The sequence below is a fragment of the Sycon ciliatum genome, chromosome 7 (genome assembly GCF_964019385.1).
Source record: "Sycon ciliatum chromosome 7, ocSycCili1.1, whole genome shotgun sequence".
Taxonomy (NCBI): Eukaryota; Metazoa; Porifera; class Calcarea; order Leucosolenida; family Sycettidae; genus Sycon; species Sycon ciliatum.
The window spans coordinates 27,053,563-27,071,143 of NC_088649.1; the positions used below are offsets into that span (position 1 = coordinate 27,053,563).

At 46.9% G+C, this 17,581-nt stretch overlaps 1 protein-coding gene and 1 long non-coding RNA gene across 2 annotated transcripts; both read left to right on the forward strand.

Moving 5' to 3' along the window:
• The first annotated feature begins 6,598 nt into the window (after window positions 1–6,598).
• Window positions 6,599–13,389, forward strand: LOC135821247 (uncharacterized). Its single transcript, XM_065334308.1, has 6 exons — window positions 6,599–9,435; window positions 9,624–9,942; window positions 10,066–10,268; window positions 10,536–10,861; window positions 11,092–11,840; window positions 12,075–13,389. The coding sequence occupies exons 1-6, from the start codon at window positions 6,972–6,974 to the stop codon at window positions 13,063–13,065; spliced, it is 5,052 nt and encodes a 1,683-aa protein (XP_065190380.1). The 5' UTR covers window positions 6,599–6,971; the 3' UTR covers window positions 13,066–13,389.
• A 950-nt stretch (window positions 13,390–14,339) lies between these two features.
• On the forward strand, window positions 14,340–17,217 carry LOC135820635 (uncharacterized). The gene is made up of 2 exons (XR_010554151.1): window positions 14,340–14,671; window positions 16,513–17,217. It is a non-coding gene; the product is annotated as an uncharacterized LOC135820635 (long non-coding RNA).
• The last annotated feature ends 364 nt before the right edge of the window (window positions 17,218–17,581 follow it).

The following is a 17,581-nucleotide window of genomic DNA, read 5'->3' on the forward strand; positions in this document are numbered from 1 at the left end:
AGTCAGTTTTTTATTTTTTTATTTTTTTCACAGCCCTACTGGAAAACATATGGCCAACAAAAAGAAACGAGGAAAAGGACAAAGTACAGTATCTAGTAGTGCTGTACATGACATCTTTTTGATTCTTGCAGACGCTTCTTTTTTTTAGAATCGCGTAATCGAAATCGTTTCCTTGTAATGATCGATTAGACGGATAACCGATATTATCGTTTCAGCCCTAGTATCAATAGATTATCAATATGAGCCGCAATCAGCGAAAACGACCCTTAGAGATTTCGTAATTTTTTCGAGAAAAAGGTCGATTTGTGACGTTCAACGTTTTTTGATCGCGCTGCGAACAGCGCGCGACGACTTCTTGAACTCCTTGCTTGAAGTTAATTAATTTTTATTTTGAAGTTGAAGTGGTGTCGAGTGGCGACTCCAGTGTTCCTTGATCTTGTTGCGATGGCTGCGGACGCCAGAGTTGTTCGCAGAGCACACACGGCAGTCATTGTCTACAGCTAGCTCGAGCCTGGTGGGGAGTGGATGCTGAAGCAGCCGCTGAAGTTCAGAATGAGGATGAAACGTTCTTTGGTTCCGACATCGATGTCGACAGCGAGGCGGAATCGCAGCCGTCATCTCCTGCTGCGATGCGGCTCAAGGTGGCCGATGACTCGTCAGAGTCGGAAGATGAGGAGTCGTCAACTGAGATAAATTCTGAGTCTGGGGCTAGTGACGGCAGCGACGTCGTGTCTTCAGCTACGGACGAAGAAATGGAAGACGAGATTGTGGAGCGACTCCACGCAGGATGCAGCTGCGAATATGTCGATCATTTCTCCGCACTCATCAACTATTCTTTGTCATTATAGCTGCTTACTTCACTATTTCAAAAGTATTCAAGCTGCCCACCCAACTTCGAATGCTGAATATTCATTGTATACATACATCGTATACATACATGTACATTGCACCAATTTGGAGTACATATTGTATATTGGTGTATACACCCGTTTAGAATGGGAATAGTGAACTTTTTCTTGGCTGAGGTCCTTCAGTAGATGTGGTTCAACAAATTTATAACCAAAAAGGAATTTCGAAAATGTTGACCCTAAGGGCTGTTTTCGCTGGTTGAGGCCCATATCATACATCACCACCTAAAGTATAATAGCCGAAGGGCTCGTTTGTGTGGTGATGTATGATTTCGTGAGCAAGATGAAGTGGCTACAGATGTGTTTTATATAACACCCTAAGAAGAGATCATCAATACTGGGGAAAGTGATTCTGGTAGCATGTTGTATCCAGTGTGGCATGACAGAGACTCCCTCGATTTAGGCTAAGGCCTGTGGAGAATACATAAATACAATACATACAGGCATCGCAACCTTCGGATTATATGCACTTTTGCTTGCCTCCTGGAGTGTGGTTGTACCTTGGTTCAGTAGACTTTGTTTTTCGAATTCGTTTCTATAACATTAGGTTTCTTTGTGTTGCTGCTGTGTCTTTTCATGTGTTTTACAGGATTGCCATCTGTTGATGAATACCACTCTGAGGCACACTCACGAGCGAAGGTGTTTGAGAATCCATGTCGGAATGATGGTCGTGTTGGCCTAAAGGTGCATTACATTGCCGATACTCGCCACCTCCACCCTGGAACATGTTCAATTTCTGTTTCTCGTATGGAAGGACCGAACAGGTTGTTTTCCTGCCTCAGTGGACCACTCAAGACTAAACAGCACTGATGGAAGAAGATTTGCCGTGAATCTCGTTCACATAATCAGCCTGTTTAATTGCTGTACTGAGGTGACTGCTTCATAACAATGACCAAGCAGCATTAATTTTTGCATAAGTTAGTACTGCAGTGCCCCTAAAATTGGAGAATATCGAAGTTCTCTGATAGCATTGTGATTCATTTGTGAATAAACATCACTACTCTTTTTGAGTAGCATAGCAATGACAGAGTTGGTTTGATGTATGACAAGAATGGAGCCGCTTTTTAAACCTGTACTATAATCAGTACCACCGGAAGCAGTTTTTGATTGGCCCATGGCCTTTTATACTTTGTGTGTGATCTGGCGGGTACACACGTCCTCCACAGCAGGAAACATTTGTTGGTGGCCAACAAGTTGGTCCGGTGATAACCTGACCAACCAGACCGGTTCCGGCGGGCCTGATAATTGTAGGGGTCATGAGCAGCTCAAGTACTTAGCATGGTTTTGGACATGTCCTCAGTTGAAACCGACTTCCCCAAGCGTTCTCTGAGGGGACCTCGGTCTACTCTATCAGTTCATGTATTCTGTGAAGTGACATGACCATTCGTGGGGACCTTGCTCATAACTGCAAAAGTCCTCGTCTGATTTTTCCGAATCAACTGAACGTTGTACATGTGCATGTAGTGAAAGCCACATGCAAAATGCTGTTCCATGACACTAATCTGCCACCAAGCACTGGGTTCATTGGCTGAAAATATTCTTCGGCACAGTAAAGTCGTGCGCCCAAGAGCGTGGAAGCCTAGAACATCCAGCCTGAAATACTAAGAACACCACAGCCCAAAATTAAGAATTGCGGTGCTGGGTTTGTGCTGTTGTAAAACACGGGGATTGTTATTGATTGTTATGTTGCACATGTATTTAAGCTTTGCCACTACATACACGCCTGTCATACACAATACTCAATCTGAGGACAACATGCTGTTTCGCTCATCAATGCAGCACAGAGAAAATGAGGCAGATGAATGTCCTGCTAGAGAGCATCGAATACTGTAAGACATGTTATTATAACGAGTCGCAAATTTAACGATTGTCCAAAATTCATAGGTTAACGAGAAGATATGTTTAACATATATAAAGCAGTATGGCCTCAACGGATCTTATTATAACGAAGAAATGTCATCCGTTAGATTTACTTCCTCGTTATAATTATATACATGTCTAACAGTACAGGTATAGAATCATGTCTTGCAGATCTCGTTACGGCCCCTTCGATGCATGTTTGAACATTAGATGGCTGTGTAGCTTCAGTTATCTCGGAATATGTTATCCAGCAGCAACAACGTTGGGCACCGATTAACTGACACACACCTATTCACTATAATGAGTATGCGTTGGAACACTTTACCCCGAGTCATACTATAGCAGTGAATGCCATGCATGGGCTTACCTCACACATTGAATTTCATAATTTGACATACAAATCACAGAAGAGTGGTGTTCCAAACTTTACGTAATTGCACAGTAGAATACTTTAATAGAATGATAGTTATAGCACGTTCTTAGAAACAAATCGTATAGGTTCGAGGCTGTCAACCCAGAAATTTGTGATTTCACAGCCATAGATGTTACCAGTCACGTCACTGTATACAGTAGGTATGCAGAAGAAAATACTAGTAACTCTTTGTGGAAGAGCTGTGCCAAAATGTGTACAGTACAGTAAATTAATAAAAAGTGGGAAAAGCAGTGACAAGGCTGTGCATGATGTAGATCTACCAGTAAGTACAGTGCACCAGTGAAACTGTTGGTGTAGTACCGGTATACTACTATAATTATGGCATGGCCCATGCCACTACAATCTATTTGCAGTGGGCCGCAGTAGGCCAGTGCAACAGAAAGCAATTCAGTAGCTGAGTGCAATGTGAACATCTATGACATGCAAGTAAACTGCCATACAGCACAATCAATTACTCTCAGCCCACATAAGTACAATGTAGGCCAATCAGTAGTATAGATACATAGAGCACACTCTACATCATACATACGAAGTAGTTAGCACCAAATCTATATTGTCGATGTCCTTTGCAATGACGAAATGATGGCAAGCATGCTTGATTCATCATAATACTGCCTTGAACTTGGTTGGAAGTTAGTTGGAAGTTCAGTGGTCGAGGTAAGCAGAGCTGCTCCAGCTTTCAGAATCCTGCATGAAAAAGGCAGAAAGCAAATGTAGGTATAATAGTAGCAAGCTGACGTAAAGAGCTTGTCCAGGCTTTCAATACAATAATTCTTTCCACTGCATGGACAGACCTGGTGCTTCATTTACCTCTGTTTCTTGCTTTAGAAAACCTACTTCCTCCTTCTGCCATGTAGCTCATGACATACATTTTCTTTACGCCTTTTCAGCCGTGGTCGATTTTCGCCCCTCCTGTTTGATTGCAATATTGACCCTCGATTGTGAATGAGAAAAGTGTCGTTATTGGTGTATTGTTGTTACTCGTGAGGTTGGAAGTATGCAATCAAATGGTGTCTAGATCTGAAGATTGTATCGTTATTTGCGAGTTGTTTTGTAAACCCGAGGTACATTATTCACAAGGTGGATTGTACATGCTATGGGATGTAGAATAACTAACCAAACAAGAATGGTGTAACAATGATTTGAGTCCATATCCAATTGGATGAACCTAGAGCGCATGATCCAATACAGAAAGGCGACTTCAGTGAGTCTTGAATTGTCAGCAGCATCATACTTCCATTGAGCTTTTTTTTCTTTTTCGAAACGACCCTCTCTTTTCAATTCGAACGAAGGTCAACATACGATTACGGCAGGCATGCATGCACTGATCTTCACTGTATACATGTGCATGTATACTGTACTGTAGTCTGTTCAGTCAACTAGTCATGTTCCACTTGGCTTCCATAGGTGCAACTTGGCTTACGGTAAGTGTCACTACAAGTGCATAGTAGCCCCCCTCCGGGAGTGCGCGTGAACAGGAACTGTGAACTGGTAAAAGAATCATTCGACACCTTCATTCGTTTCGATGGAGAAGGTTCATTTGGCAAATTGAGGCCTTCGTTTCACCCCTAGCCACAGGAGTGAAATTTTCACTCCTTGGCTGCCTGTTTGAGCCGTCCTTGTGGAAGGGTTGATTTATGCATGTCTGCATATAGACCTTATTCGATAAACGTCACAATCACGTGAACCGGGGTCCCGGGAACCAGGGAGCGGCAAGAGACCTGCACTCAGTGCACAGAGGACTTGGCGTGGGAACATAGGAGTAGAAGAATACCGGTAATTTACTACTCCCTTGTACGAACTGGGCCTTTCTTGCCACTTGTTTCACGTACGCGTGCCCCAGCTTACGACAAATCCCTGGAGGCGAGTCCAAAAATCATGTTATCGAATAAGGTCTATAGAATTGTTGATCTAGACGTTTGGGTTTAACAGAGCAAGCCTGTGATTAAGAGCTGCACAGAACACAGATCACGTAAAACTACCCAATATGGGGTCAAAACTCACAACGTTTTGGGTACTTTGGTCTCATGTCGTCTCCCCAGGTGCTCTGAATCCCTGATGCACATGTATCTACATATACAATGTAACCGTAACTCTACCAATGTTGCGGACGATGACCCCCCCCCCCCCCCCGGCATACAGAAAGTTGCTATGTCCTGGCCCTCATACAGCATTGGGGAGGCACTGAATCACTTTTGCAAAAAGGACTAGCCGAAAGTGGCATTACATATTTTCTATTCCCAGAAAAGCGGCGTTCCAGCCGAGTTTATCTTTTAATTTAATGGTTTTCTCGGTTGGGATTTCATACCTGACAACCATCCCGATTTGGCCGGGATCGTCCCGACATCGAGGGCGGTACCCAAAAGTGCATTAGTTCCATGCCTCACCGCGAGCTACATTTGTATACATTTTCATGCCTAGGTATGTCATTCGATCTCAGGTTTGCAAAGGTTGGCAGGTATGGGATTTGTAGAGCGACCAGTTCTGACTATTGCCACCTGCTGCGCAGAAGTGTCATTCCTACATCCTGGCTGCAAACCTACCCCCCCCCCCCCCCCACGCACACCACCAACAATGTTGGATCCTATTTACAGGACCTCACTCTATATGAAAGTGTAGCAGAGGCACTGCCAAAGTATAAAAACAACATTTCAAGTCGTTTGAAATGCAAGCTCCATTGTGCATGCATGGAGGGCATGGGGAAGAGACGGAGAGGGTGAAAGTGAAGGAAATTTGTTCCGAAATCAAGAGAATCCGAGGAACCCTTGCTGCATTCTTCAGTACGATAACGTCAGTGGGTGCATCTCAGATGTGTTGTTTGCCCAGACATACAAGTAGCACTAACCTGAGCATGAGAGCTGCTTGTCATCATCGTGGTCAGGAAAACGAAAGGACGAACGTAGAAGATTGCTGACCATGACGAACAACAGTGCATATCCAGACGACAGACGGCTTGCCAGAATCAGTCTGGTGCATCTTCAGGAATCTTCTTTCCTAATCGCATTCAGCAGTCAGCTTCGAGGTCAAGAACGCGATGATTTTTCAGAAGGAATAATTTTCAATTTTTTTTAAATTTTGGAGAAGAAGCTTCCTTTCTAAAAAAAAAGCGTTCCTTGCTTTCACGCAAGGTGCCTTGCCGGACATGTCGTCGACAGCACAGTGTCGGCACATCCACGTTTGTAGGCTGCAGACCCGGCAGACGTTTTGATCAGCCCGGCCTGGTGGTGAGATTTTGGACCCGGGAGTACTAAAAACTGCTCGCAGGCCAGGGTGCTCAGTTTCGCTCTATCCGATCGAGTAAGGCTTCCAGAAAGGCCCTCAGGTGCGCGGCCTGCGGTGCCATAATATACCTCACACGGACTGAACAGGGCCATCGCGGAAGTTGAGCTTGTAGTACAGGATCCGAAGCTCAAAAATAAAATTGGGTCTGCCACTTCACTCCGAGTATTTGCCGCTTTCAGAGCTGATAGGTGATGGTAATAGAAGGTCAATTTTGTTTGTTGGCCCTTCTGAATCGGGGAAGGAGACGAGCGGCGAGAGGGTTTTCGTCGACGATTTCGCAAGCCTTCTCAAGCATTCTCAAGGAGGTCGCAAATTTATTTTCGCCGTGCGTCCGTACGCGCATGGCTTGAGCATGCACACATTGCGCACCCACGACAAACATTTGAAAAATTTAGGAAATGACGACGCCGTAGAAAATGACGGCGCTGGCCGGGGAACTTATTTGAGGAAGCACGAGGTCTTTCAATTTCAATCCCACGCGAGTAAGCATGGAGGAAGACGAGAATTGTGCCTCCTGTGCACAAAGTCCAGGTAGTGTTGGGCATTTAGTGGCTTCAGCCAGTACTCAGGTTTCGGAAATTTCGTGGGGCTCATGTTTGTGCCACTGTGTGAAGATCGAAGGAAGCGAAAAGGAGGAGAAAGTAAATTTCACGAACACCAGCTGGTCTCGAGTGGTATCTGCTGCCAAAATTCGCCAGGACGGCACATGGGCCTTTCTCTGCCAGGAGCAGTGTAGCACGGATGAGAGCACCCCGCGTGGCTGGTACCATAGGCGCTGCTATGCAGCCTACACCCACAAGAAGACTCTGAGTCGTTTTGAGGGAGAGGAGAGTGGTGGCCTTGTCAGCAATGTTGACGCAGAGGAGGTGGGTGACGCAGATGCCTGTGAGGATGAACCTCCCAAGAAGCGTGTTATGACACGAAGCAAAGTGACAACCATCGACATCACTCTGTGTATAATATGTCAACAAAAAACAAAAAAAAAGAACCGGAAAGCTGAACCGCTTACCCTCTGTTCAGAATTCCGTGCTGGCGAAAGCCTGATCCGTGCGGCAAATGCACGTGGAGATGAAGCAGGCCAGCGGATTTTACTTACCCTCCAGGAGGGCAGTCCCGATTGTGTAGCATCGGACATATGCTACCATTTCTCCTGCTACCGTAACTACACTCATTCTAGCACGGTGGCAGCACTGGAGGCAAAGAAGACGACGGCAGTTGCAGAAGACAATGTGTACGATAGAGCCTTTGAGTGGCTAGCTGTATGCATGGAGAAGGAGCTCTTCAGTGAGACAGAAATACGAGCGATGCGTATGGACAGCCTGACGTCCAAGTACAGCGCCAAGCTGGCAGAGCTCGGAGCTGCAAGTCAATACCGACGATGGCTGCTGAAGAAGCGCCTGTTGGAGCATTTTGGAAAACGCATCAACTTCGTCCGTCCTGGTCCATTGTCACCCGAGAGCGTTGTAAGCAGCTCCTTGACAGAATCACAACTGCTACAAATAGTTGGTGCAGCAGTAGCCAAGGCTGAGGCAGCCCAGCAGTGCGCCGACGAATATGCTGGAGATGATATGGCGGATGAAGATGCACCTCCAGCTATTGATAGCAGCTGCAAGGTACATGCCTTCCACACAGCCATGGCTCTGAACAACGCCATCCGTGATCAGCAGCCCACAATACCCACCATGCCACATGCCAGTGATATCGTAAATGAGAATGCGCCAGTGCCAGACATCCTCTACAATGTGCTTGCCATGACCATTGTCGGCCCTGAGAAGTGTGACATTGGTGACCTGACGGACTCCCGTGTCCATGTCCCTGCCGACATCCATTGCAAGATTTTGGCAATTGCTGAGGATATTGTGTATGCTGCAACTCGTGGATCTATTCTGACACCAAAGCACGTAGCTTTGGCGCTTACTGTCCACCACCACACGAGGAGCAAGCACATGGTGGATCTTCTCAACCAGTTCGGCCATGGCATATCGTATTCAAAGCTGCGAGAAGTAGAAACCGGGTATTCTCTCGAAGTAGCAGGAAGTTCCGCAGCCAGCAGTGTTGTAGTACCCCGTGGCATTTCCCAGCATGGAGGTGATGTTCATTTCTGCTGGGACAATAACGACCTCAACGAGGAAACTCTGAGTGGCCAAGGGACGACACACTGCACCAACGGCATTGTGCTCCAGCACTCGCTGCCCTTCCAGGACGATCCGTGTCCACCAGAAAGTACGAGCCGTGCCGAGCCAGGTAACCAACGCCGACCGCGAAGTGTTGCCCCACCTGCAGTTCCGAGCCTAGAATACAACTGCGGTGCGAGACCAAGACCTCCTCCAATGGCCCATCCAGTTCCTGATGCACAAGGCTCGATTGACCCATTTCTCACTGTGGCATCGATTGACCTGATTTGGTTCTTGTTGCGCGCAGACCAGACGGTATCACCGAAGTTTGGTAGACCTGATGACGAGTCACAACTGGTACCCGCATGGTCCGGCTTCAATGCTGAACTGAACCAGTCAACCGCGCCAGGGACACCAACAACAGTCGGTTACCTGCCGATCATCCCAGCATCGCCTACAGCCATGAGCACAGTTTATGAGCTTGTTGTCCGGTCCCTCCGCACATCGAAGAAGCTGAATCAGCCACATTGTATCATCACCGCCGACCAAGCAGTTTATGCCAAAGCTGTGGAAGTTTGCTGGAAAAATGCTGAGCTGAAGGATGTAGTCCTCCGCATGGGTGCATTCCATACGTCGTGTGCCTTCCTTGCTGTTCTTGGGAAGAGGTTTGGCAGTGCTGGCTTGGAAGACCTCCTCGTCGAGTCAGGCGTAGTTGGCAGCAATGCGTGCAAGCAGGTGATGGCCGGCAAGCATTACAACCGCGGTGTTCGCCTCCATAAGCTTGCCTTTGAGTGTCTGCTGGGAGTGAACTGGAAGCTGTACGAGGACAGCATTGAAGGTGAGGGGACAGAAACATAGGAGTTGTGCTGCAAACTTTCTTTATTGCATTCCATCTGTGCACACTAGACGAAGTGAAGTAGTTTGAGAAATGGTGCCTGTTGTTCTCACTCCAGTGGTCTGCATGTAGCACTTTGTGTTCTAATTTTCTGACCTATGTACATGTGCGTGTGTGTTCATGTATTGAAGGTGGAGGAGACACGGTGTCAAGCGATCTTGAAGGAACTTTGTCAGCATTGCGCACATCTGGTATATTTGATGGTGCTGAGTCAGTAACCAGTTCATCCAGCTACCAGAAACTTGAGCAAGGGTACCGAAAGCATGTTCAGCTGCAACGCACCAGCCCAGCATCACCCATGGCCCAGTTTTGGCTAACATACCTCGACATGGTTGGCCTGCTGCTTCAATTCATCCGAGCTACGCGGACAGGGAACTGGTCGCTACATCTGGCATGCATAGAGAACATGTTGCCATGGTTCTTTGCATACGATCGACAGAACTACTCCAGGTGAGATGCTTGGGCCCTTCATTAAGTTATCAGCTGTGTGACCGACGCAATTAAAACATTTTGCTTCAAATACGAATCATTCAGTTCTCCTAAATTGAGTTCTCATTACATTGTGCTTCACAGGTACCTGTCGCTGTATTGGCAACAAATGCGTCAACTGCCTGCTACCAACCCTCCTGCCCACAAAGCCCTATCAGGAGGTTGCTTCTCTGTTGCAAGGTCTACGAACAGCTTCTCGAAGGTGGCTGTTGATCAGTGCATTGAACAGACCATCAACCGGCAAAGCAAGTCACATGGAGGACTCATTGGCTTCAGCCGCAACCCAGGTAAGGGCAAAAATTCGTAACAACTGACCAAACTTCAAATTATCCAATAGAACATACATGTACACTGATGGGGAGATACTTCCTGATGATCCCACATGCAAGATCAAACAGTAAGCAACCAATGTACACTATGCAAACACAGTGTGCTGCCCACCTGCATCACGAATAGGAAATGATTCGACTCTAATGTGATCCTGAACAGTTGTGGATTACATGTACATGATGATGTATTTCTCCTTCCCTTTTCTGTATAATTGTCCTATAAAGGAACTGTTCACCGCTGGGTGCTCACAGCTCACGAGCGAGCAGCTGTTGCAAGTGCATGTAACGACCTCGTCAAAGCGGAGGACTATGATGGCACAGCACGTCCACACAAGGACAACACAGACAGCAGAATGAAACGGGATCAAAGCGACTATGGGAAGCTCGAAAAGCGGTTGGCAGAGTTCAGCCATCCGTTCCTTGGCGAAGATTTGATCAGCCTCTCCAGTGGGAAAGTCTGTTCTGCTCAAGCAACCTCCGATCTCCTATCCAGTCACACGCAGGGAAAGAGTGCAATGAGCAAGTTCGTGGCAGACCGCTTGGAGAGTCAGGTAAGACGGTTATGATTTTGCAGCACACCATGTTAAAAGTCTTGACGTGTGGATATATGATAGGATGCATGTTTTGGTGACATACTTTGTTACCAAACACATTGAAATCAAAAGTGACGCTGTAGGGGATGTTATAATTCCGTTCTGTACTCCGTAATCCATGCACTACGTTCTAAGTTGTCAACCCATTTGTGTGTGTGTGTGCATGCGTGACTTGTTTCTTCCTACAGGCAGTTGATTTCTTCACACCGATATCACGGCTGAACCTGAAGACGTTCTCGGAAACCAAATCTGCAGCAAAGAAGTCTTCCAAGACAACAGCGATCGTGGCAGATAGGAGCTTATTCGGCCGGCTACTAGTTATGGCTCAATCAAGGTCATTCGACTTGAAGGAACTCTTCCAGCATGAGCTTGGACCAGTCCCATGGGCCCTGGCCAACGCAGACGGATCCCTTGTGAAGACTCCAAAGAGTAAGCTGCTGCTTGCTCTTGAGAAGAAAGTTGACCCACTGGAGTCAGTTCCGCGTGGTCCTGCCGTTATGGTCGACGCGATGGCATTACTGCAGAGCTACACATCTGCGCCACCGACATTCGGACAGCTCAGCGAACAAGTCTTCAAGCAGCTAGTCTCCTACCTTCCAGCTACACCTCCAGCACGAGTTGACTTCATAGCAGATCAATACCACACTGCGTCGATTAAGTCGTGCGAGCGCTCAAAGCGAACGGCCTCAACTGAGCCCCTGCGAGTGGCAGTACAACGTCCAGACCAGGCTATTCCTACTCAGTGGAAGCGGTTCATGGCAAGCGGAGCGAATAAGGCCGGCCTAATCCAGTTCTTCGCTGACCATTGGAGTTCTACACCGGAGCTCAAGGCAACATTGGGTGTCAGTCGCAGTGTATTCATAACCGTGGGACAGCAGTGCTACGTGTTGCAAGAAGAAGAAGGGAAATCGACACTTTCACGGCACCAGGTGTCCAGGTTAGTATTATAAAAGACAAACAGTACAATGTCATGTTTATTTTCGACTTTGACTATTGTCAAGCAAGTGGTATAAAACATTTGCTGCATATTGGTCCCACAAGTACAAGTAGGATATTGCTGATGGATTGAATTCAGTGATGAAAATCACATAATCTGGCAGAGCCATGTTATCGTTCTCTGAATGCCCGGGAAATCATTTTGCTCTTTTTACAATTTTGATCATGTTCACAGGTTGACCAGCAATCATGAGGAAGCAGACACCCGGCTGATCCTTCATGCCGCTGATGCTGTGCAGCAAGGATTCCCAGATGTTGTCATTCGGTCGCCAGACACGGATGTAGCCGTGATTGCCATTGGCTCCGCTAGCAGCATTCCCGGTCGGCTCATATTCCAGACTGGCACGCAGCAACGGAGGCGGTTCATCGACCTTACCCAGCTGTCACAGAAGCTGGGCCCCCTGGTTTCGTCTGCAATTGTTGGACTGCATGCTCTTACTGGGTGTGACAGTGTCAGTTCCTTTTCTGGGAAGGGAAAGACTGCTCCGCTGAAGCTGCTCCTGTCAAGCACGCGACTGGCAGAGGCACTGGCGACTCTGGGTGTCAATGCTACATCGGATGACCAGCTGCTTTCTGAATGTGAGTGGTTTGCGTGTGCCTTGTATGGCAATCCTGGCCAGCAAGACATCAACAGCCTGCGCTACCAAAAGTTCTGTGCGGCCACATCCTGTGCTCCGCACAAACTACCGCCCTCACGCGACGCTCTCCATCAACATGTGGCCAGGGCTAACTACCAGGCCCACATTTGGCGGAGCGCCACCACTGCGATGCCAGAAGTACCGAGTCCAGTGGGCCATGGCTGGCAGTCGGAGACTGACGGCACGCTTTCCATCTCCTGGATGCTGCAGCGCGTCGCTCCTGCTGACATACTAAAACTGGTGAGCTGTGGGTGCAAGACAAGGCACTGCGTAAGTCAGCACTGTTCGTGCAAGAAGGCGTCCTTGGCTTGCACAGACATCTGCTCGTGCTGCTCATGCGCCAATCCGTTTGGGGCCGTACTCGAACAGAACGACAGCTCCGGTGCCGCAGATGTGGGAACAACTGCATGTGAAGGCGACCAAAACAGTGAGAGCGAGGAAAGTACTGGTGCTGACGACTTTGAAGAGTCTGACTCCAGCTCAGATTCTGATGAGGATCCAGATCAGGAGTTTGACGACTCGCTGTAGACACTGGCAACTGCACCGTCCTCCCCTGGTCCAAGCCACCCATTGTGTTTGTGAATTATGGCTATGGCTGTCAACACACCTAACCTGTTCACACATTGTATATAAACTGCTTGTACATAGCTTGGCTTCTAAAGTGATGACGCTATCATCCTACATTTTATTCCAATTTACATATTAAACTGGGCATATTGTCCATGAATTGCACAGCACTGGACATGTCTTCCTTACTACAGTTGTAGTATTTATTTATTTCATTTTCGATTGAGTAGTGACTACAATGCGTTTATATCATTTCTAGTCTTCTCTAACTCTAATTTAATCGAGTGCTATTGAAGGTGTGTGTGCCTGAGAGAGAAGCAGGGAAAGGGTCCAAGCTTACCTTTGCAGAATGATAGGTAAGGTGTCCCTCGTATCGATCGTATCAACGAAATTCCAATCAAGAAAACATTTGAGATCACTCGCGAAGCGGCGTCAAACTACACGACACGACAGGTAGTTTGTTGGCTGCCATTGCGAGTTGGTAGTGGAAGGACCAAACGATATCTAGGCTAGGCTTACGAAGTCCCTGTGCTTTACTTCTACAAGAGCGAGAGTAAACTTCTTGACCAAGAATATTATTATTATGATCAACAACAAAGTGAAGTCGCTCGCCGACCAGATCAGACACTCGCTTTGAGTTTTCAAATTTGAGTGCATTTGGTTGTCATGTGCGTACTCTACGCAACTCAGAATCGGCCCGAGACGAAAGGTGAGCAGTTCAAGTGACCGACGAAGCTGAACTAAAATTGCCTCTCGCGGAGCTCCTTCCCCGATCTAGACGGGCCAACAACTACCATTCGACTCCACAACAGGTACTCTCTCCACCTGTACAGTTCGATTTTACTCGGATTCTAGTGGCAGACCACTTTCAGATTTAGACACTTTTTTTTGTCCTGGATCCCCGACTATTGGCTCAACTTTTGCGATGCGACAAGCGATTTGGCGTACGATGTTGGCCTTTTCTACTGCAAAGTTGCACACAGGTTCAAGAGTTGCCTATCAATTAATTTTATAGAAGTTGTACCGCCCGCGCGAATACCGTGGTGGCGTACCCAAATCAGCAAGATTTTGTCGCATCGCTGACTTCTTCTGTGAATGGTATTTCGCGAGTTCGCATCGCACGCGACTCGCGATGCGACGCCATCTGTCTGCGATGGACGCGTGCAATGCGAACTCGCGAAATGCCTTTGGTTCATCCCAAGAAGTCAGTAGGGAGGTTTAGTTCCACGTAGCAGTCCGTGCGCCAAGGGGTACTCAAGGGCTGATTTTATTTGCAACCGCGGGAAACGAAGTCACCAAGACGCCTTCATTTGAGGCTTTTGGAATTGGAGAATTTATTGAATTTAGGTATGGCTCTCGTCCCTTCTAGAGAACTAACCAAGACCCTGTGGGGGCAAAAGGAGACTTCTTTGGCTCCGTGAATACACTAGCTATGCGGTGGTCTACTTAGTTTGAGTGTGTGGTTCGTATTCAAAGTGTTCCAAGCCGCAGTTCACTCGAAGGTCATCGTGGATACGTCTGCACTTGAAAATCAAGGCTGGAAAGGACTGCCTGGTGTGTCCGAACGGTATGTTTTGCACTGAAGGCATTTTTTGTATGAATTGTTGAAAGTGTCTACTTGTTCGAAATGCAAAAGACATGGTCGTAGATCCTTGGCCCACAACACCCCACTAAATAAACTATGACCTGTCGTGAAATTATGTGAAATTGATCAACACAATCATCCACAAATTATCCTATGCCAAAGTACTGCAAATGCAAATAATGGCATCCCTTTACCTAGGTCATGTTTGTAGGGCCTTATGCCACATCTTTGCATGATTTCCTCATGCAAATCCTGTGCCTAGCTTCGAAAACACATTGCGCTAAGTGCCGAATATATACCTGTGAATCAGAACAACAGCACTCACTATTGCTTTCATGAGTGGTAATGGTCAGCTGAAAGGAAACTTCTATCCATCAACTCATAAGTAAAGTAATGACTAATCTCCTTGCTGCGCATGTGGTTCCTTCGTATTTACATGTACCGTAAAGTACCACCAGAGCGCCCCACCATCTCGTCCTTTCGGGGTCGTATTGTGGGGTGGTCTCCGGTCTGTAGGTTATACGACATGAACTTTGTACACATATTGCACGTTCTGCAGACAATCTGTGCCTTCGAGCGGACACGAGCTCCACACAAAAACCTGCTTAGTGTGACCTTAGTACACTAAGTTGCTCACACCGTACGAACTTCGTTGCACTCTGCCATACGATTTTCCTTTCCCTGGCTGTATTATATAAATCTGTCGCAGCAAAATCAAGGTGGGGCGCTCTCGCGGTACTTTACGGTATGTGCGCCTCTCTGTGTTCGGTGAATGATTTTGAATATTTGCGCACGACTTCAGGATAGTGCACATTGTATGCATGTACCTGCATATGTAATCCTTTCATGATTTAAAAATTAGGAGCCGTGCTTCTCATCACCGTGGACAAGTAAATGTCGGCCAGTTACGTAGCGTTTGGAGATTTGCACAAGTACAGTTGCGTGTCGATTATGCGGCAACCGCGGAATAAAATGAATATTCTGGACGACTGAAGCTACAAAGCCATCTTGTGTTAACTTAACAGATCAAAAAGACAGTACTTCGAAGTACCTGTATTTATCACTAGTATTACCCTGAGACAGTCGTGCTCATCTCTAGAGACTGGCTTGTATTTAACTCTACGTAATGGCAACTTTCATGATGCTGACTGTCTACATTTATTTGAAGTAGGACTATAAATACTAAATATAAGGTCTATAAGCTGTCAGTGCGGTGCTGTTGGATACCCGACATGCCATGTGACTGACCGCCAGATACTAGTAAACGACATGCGATTGTACCGGTCACAGTGTAGCTGGGTTTTCACGAAAATTTGAAACTTATACGATTGTGAGAAAAGTTCAGAAACCACACTTACACATACACACGCACGCACACACACACACACACACACACACATGCGCGCACGCGCGCGTGTGCACACACACCTGTCCTGTTCTGTTGAGCCACTACCACAACTTAGCACAAGGATCGCACCGGCCCCAAAGGGGCAGTAGAGCGAAAGTGAGAGGTGTTGGCTTCGAGTTCACCTATCTCTACGGTGAACGCAACCTCGATCGAAAGTCATGCCAAACGGATTTATCTACCACGCGCGCGCGCGTGCGCGTATACAAAACGGAGGAAGGATTACTTACTCTCCCTGTATGATGTTTCTGTTGTATTCGTGAACAATGTCATTGATGTTTTTCCATGCATGTTTTTGAATATGCGAGCATAACTTCCAACATCAAGCACATTCTTGCTTCTCATCAGCATTATACAAGTTTATGTTGGGCAGTTATGTAGTGTTTGTTTTACCGGCTGCGTTTGTTGGTGCTTACAGGTCATTGGCATGCTGTCTGTTTCACAGAAGCTCATGTAACATGTTCACCGTACAGCTATGAATGCAATGTAGCGTGTCGAAGCCACTTCGGTATGACGTGATGCCTAATTTCCTGGTTGTACCAAAATTGCGAGTATGCAAGTGATCGTCAAGCCTGTCCCCTGTACAGTAGCCGTCTTGCCTTGTTATGCCTGGTTCTGACTCTGCGTTCTCGTATACTCCATGCAATGTTACAAGGAATACTGCTCCCTTCTCAAGCAATTCATTGGCAACAAAACGCTCTGCTATGCCCCGTAACTTTGCTGTGCGGTTTGTGCTTTGTCAATGTTGTGTACCAGTTCATGATCTGTGCTTGCTGTTCTGTTTGTTTTCTCTCGCACAATTGAGGCGCTGTAGCACAGTGTACAGTGTCGATCATCCTGCCCAGGCTCTGATTTCACGTACCACAGTACGGTTTCTCTTGTTGCTCACTGTAATGTGCATGATACAAGCTCCTTGGTACTCCATCATCACCTGGTGCTGTTGCTGCCATTGTTGGACCCTGCTGATATCCTTCTCGCAATGCCCGAACGTTGTTCCAACAAATGCACAACTCGCTCTTAGTTGTCACATTCGGTTTGGTCTCGTTCCAGTCTTTCGAATTGAGTGAGTGCGTAAACTTGTATGAAGTGGTGAAGCAAAAGCCGTGCGCCGGCAAACATTCAATGTCCGGGTGTAATGACGCACCAAGGTCCCGGGACTTGCGTCCAATTCCTGAGTGATTTTTGTGTGCCTAGCCTCTAGGTATCATACCATATTTGTTTGGTTCAACCGTTTTGGATGCCCACTGCAATACCATTCACTGTATTATGTGTGTATGTTATCCAAGAAATCTCCCATATTTTGGGTGGACAAACCTCGCCATAAGTCAGTAACCTGGCATTTTGCACTAACAGAACTCCTAGGATATCAGCGCCGTCTCAGTACCTGGGGACAGTTGTAAAGAAAAAGAAAAAATATCCTTGGCCCACAATGCCCCACTAAATAATCCGAAGGGTGTCGCGAAGACTACAATTTCCTTACCTTTCTT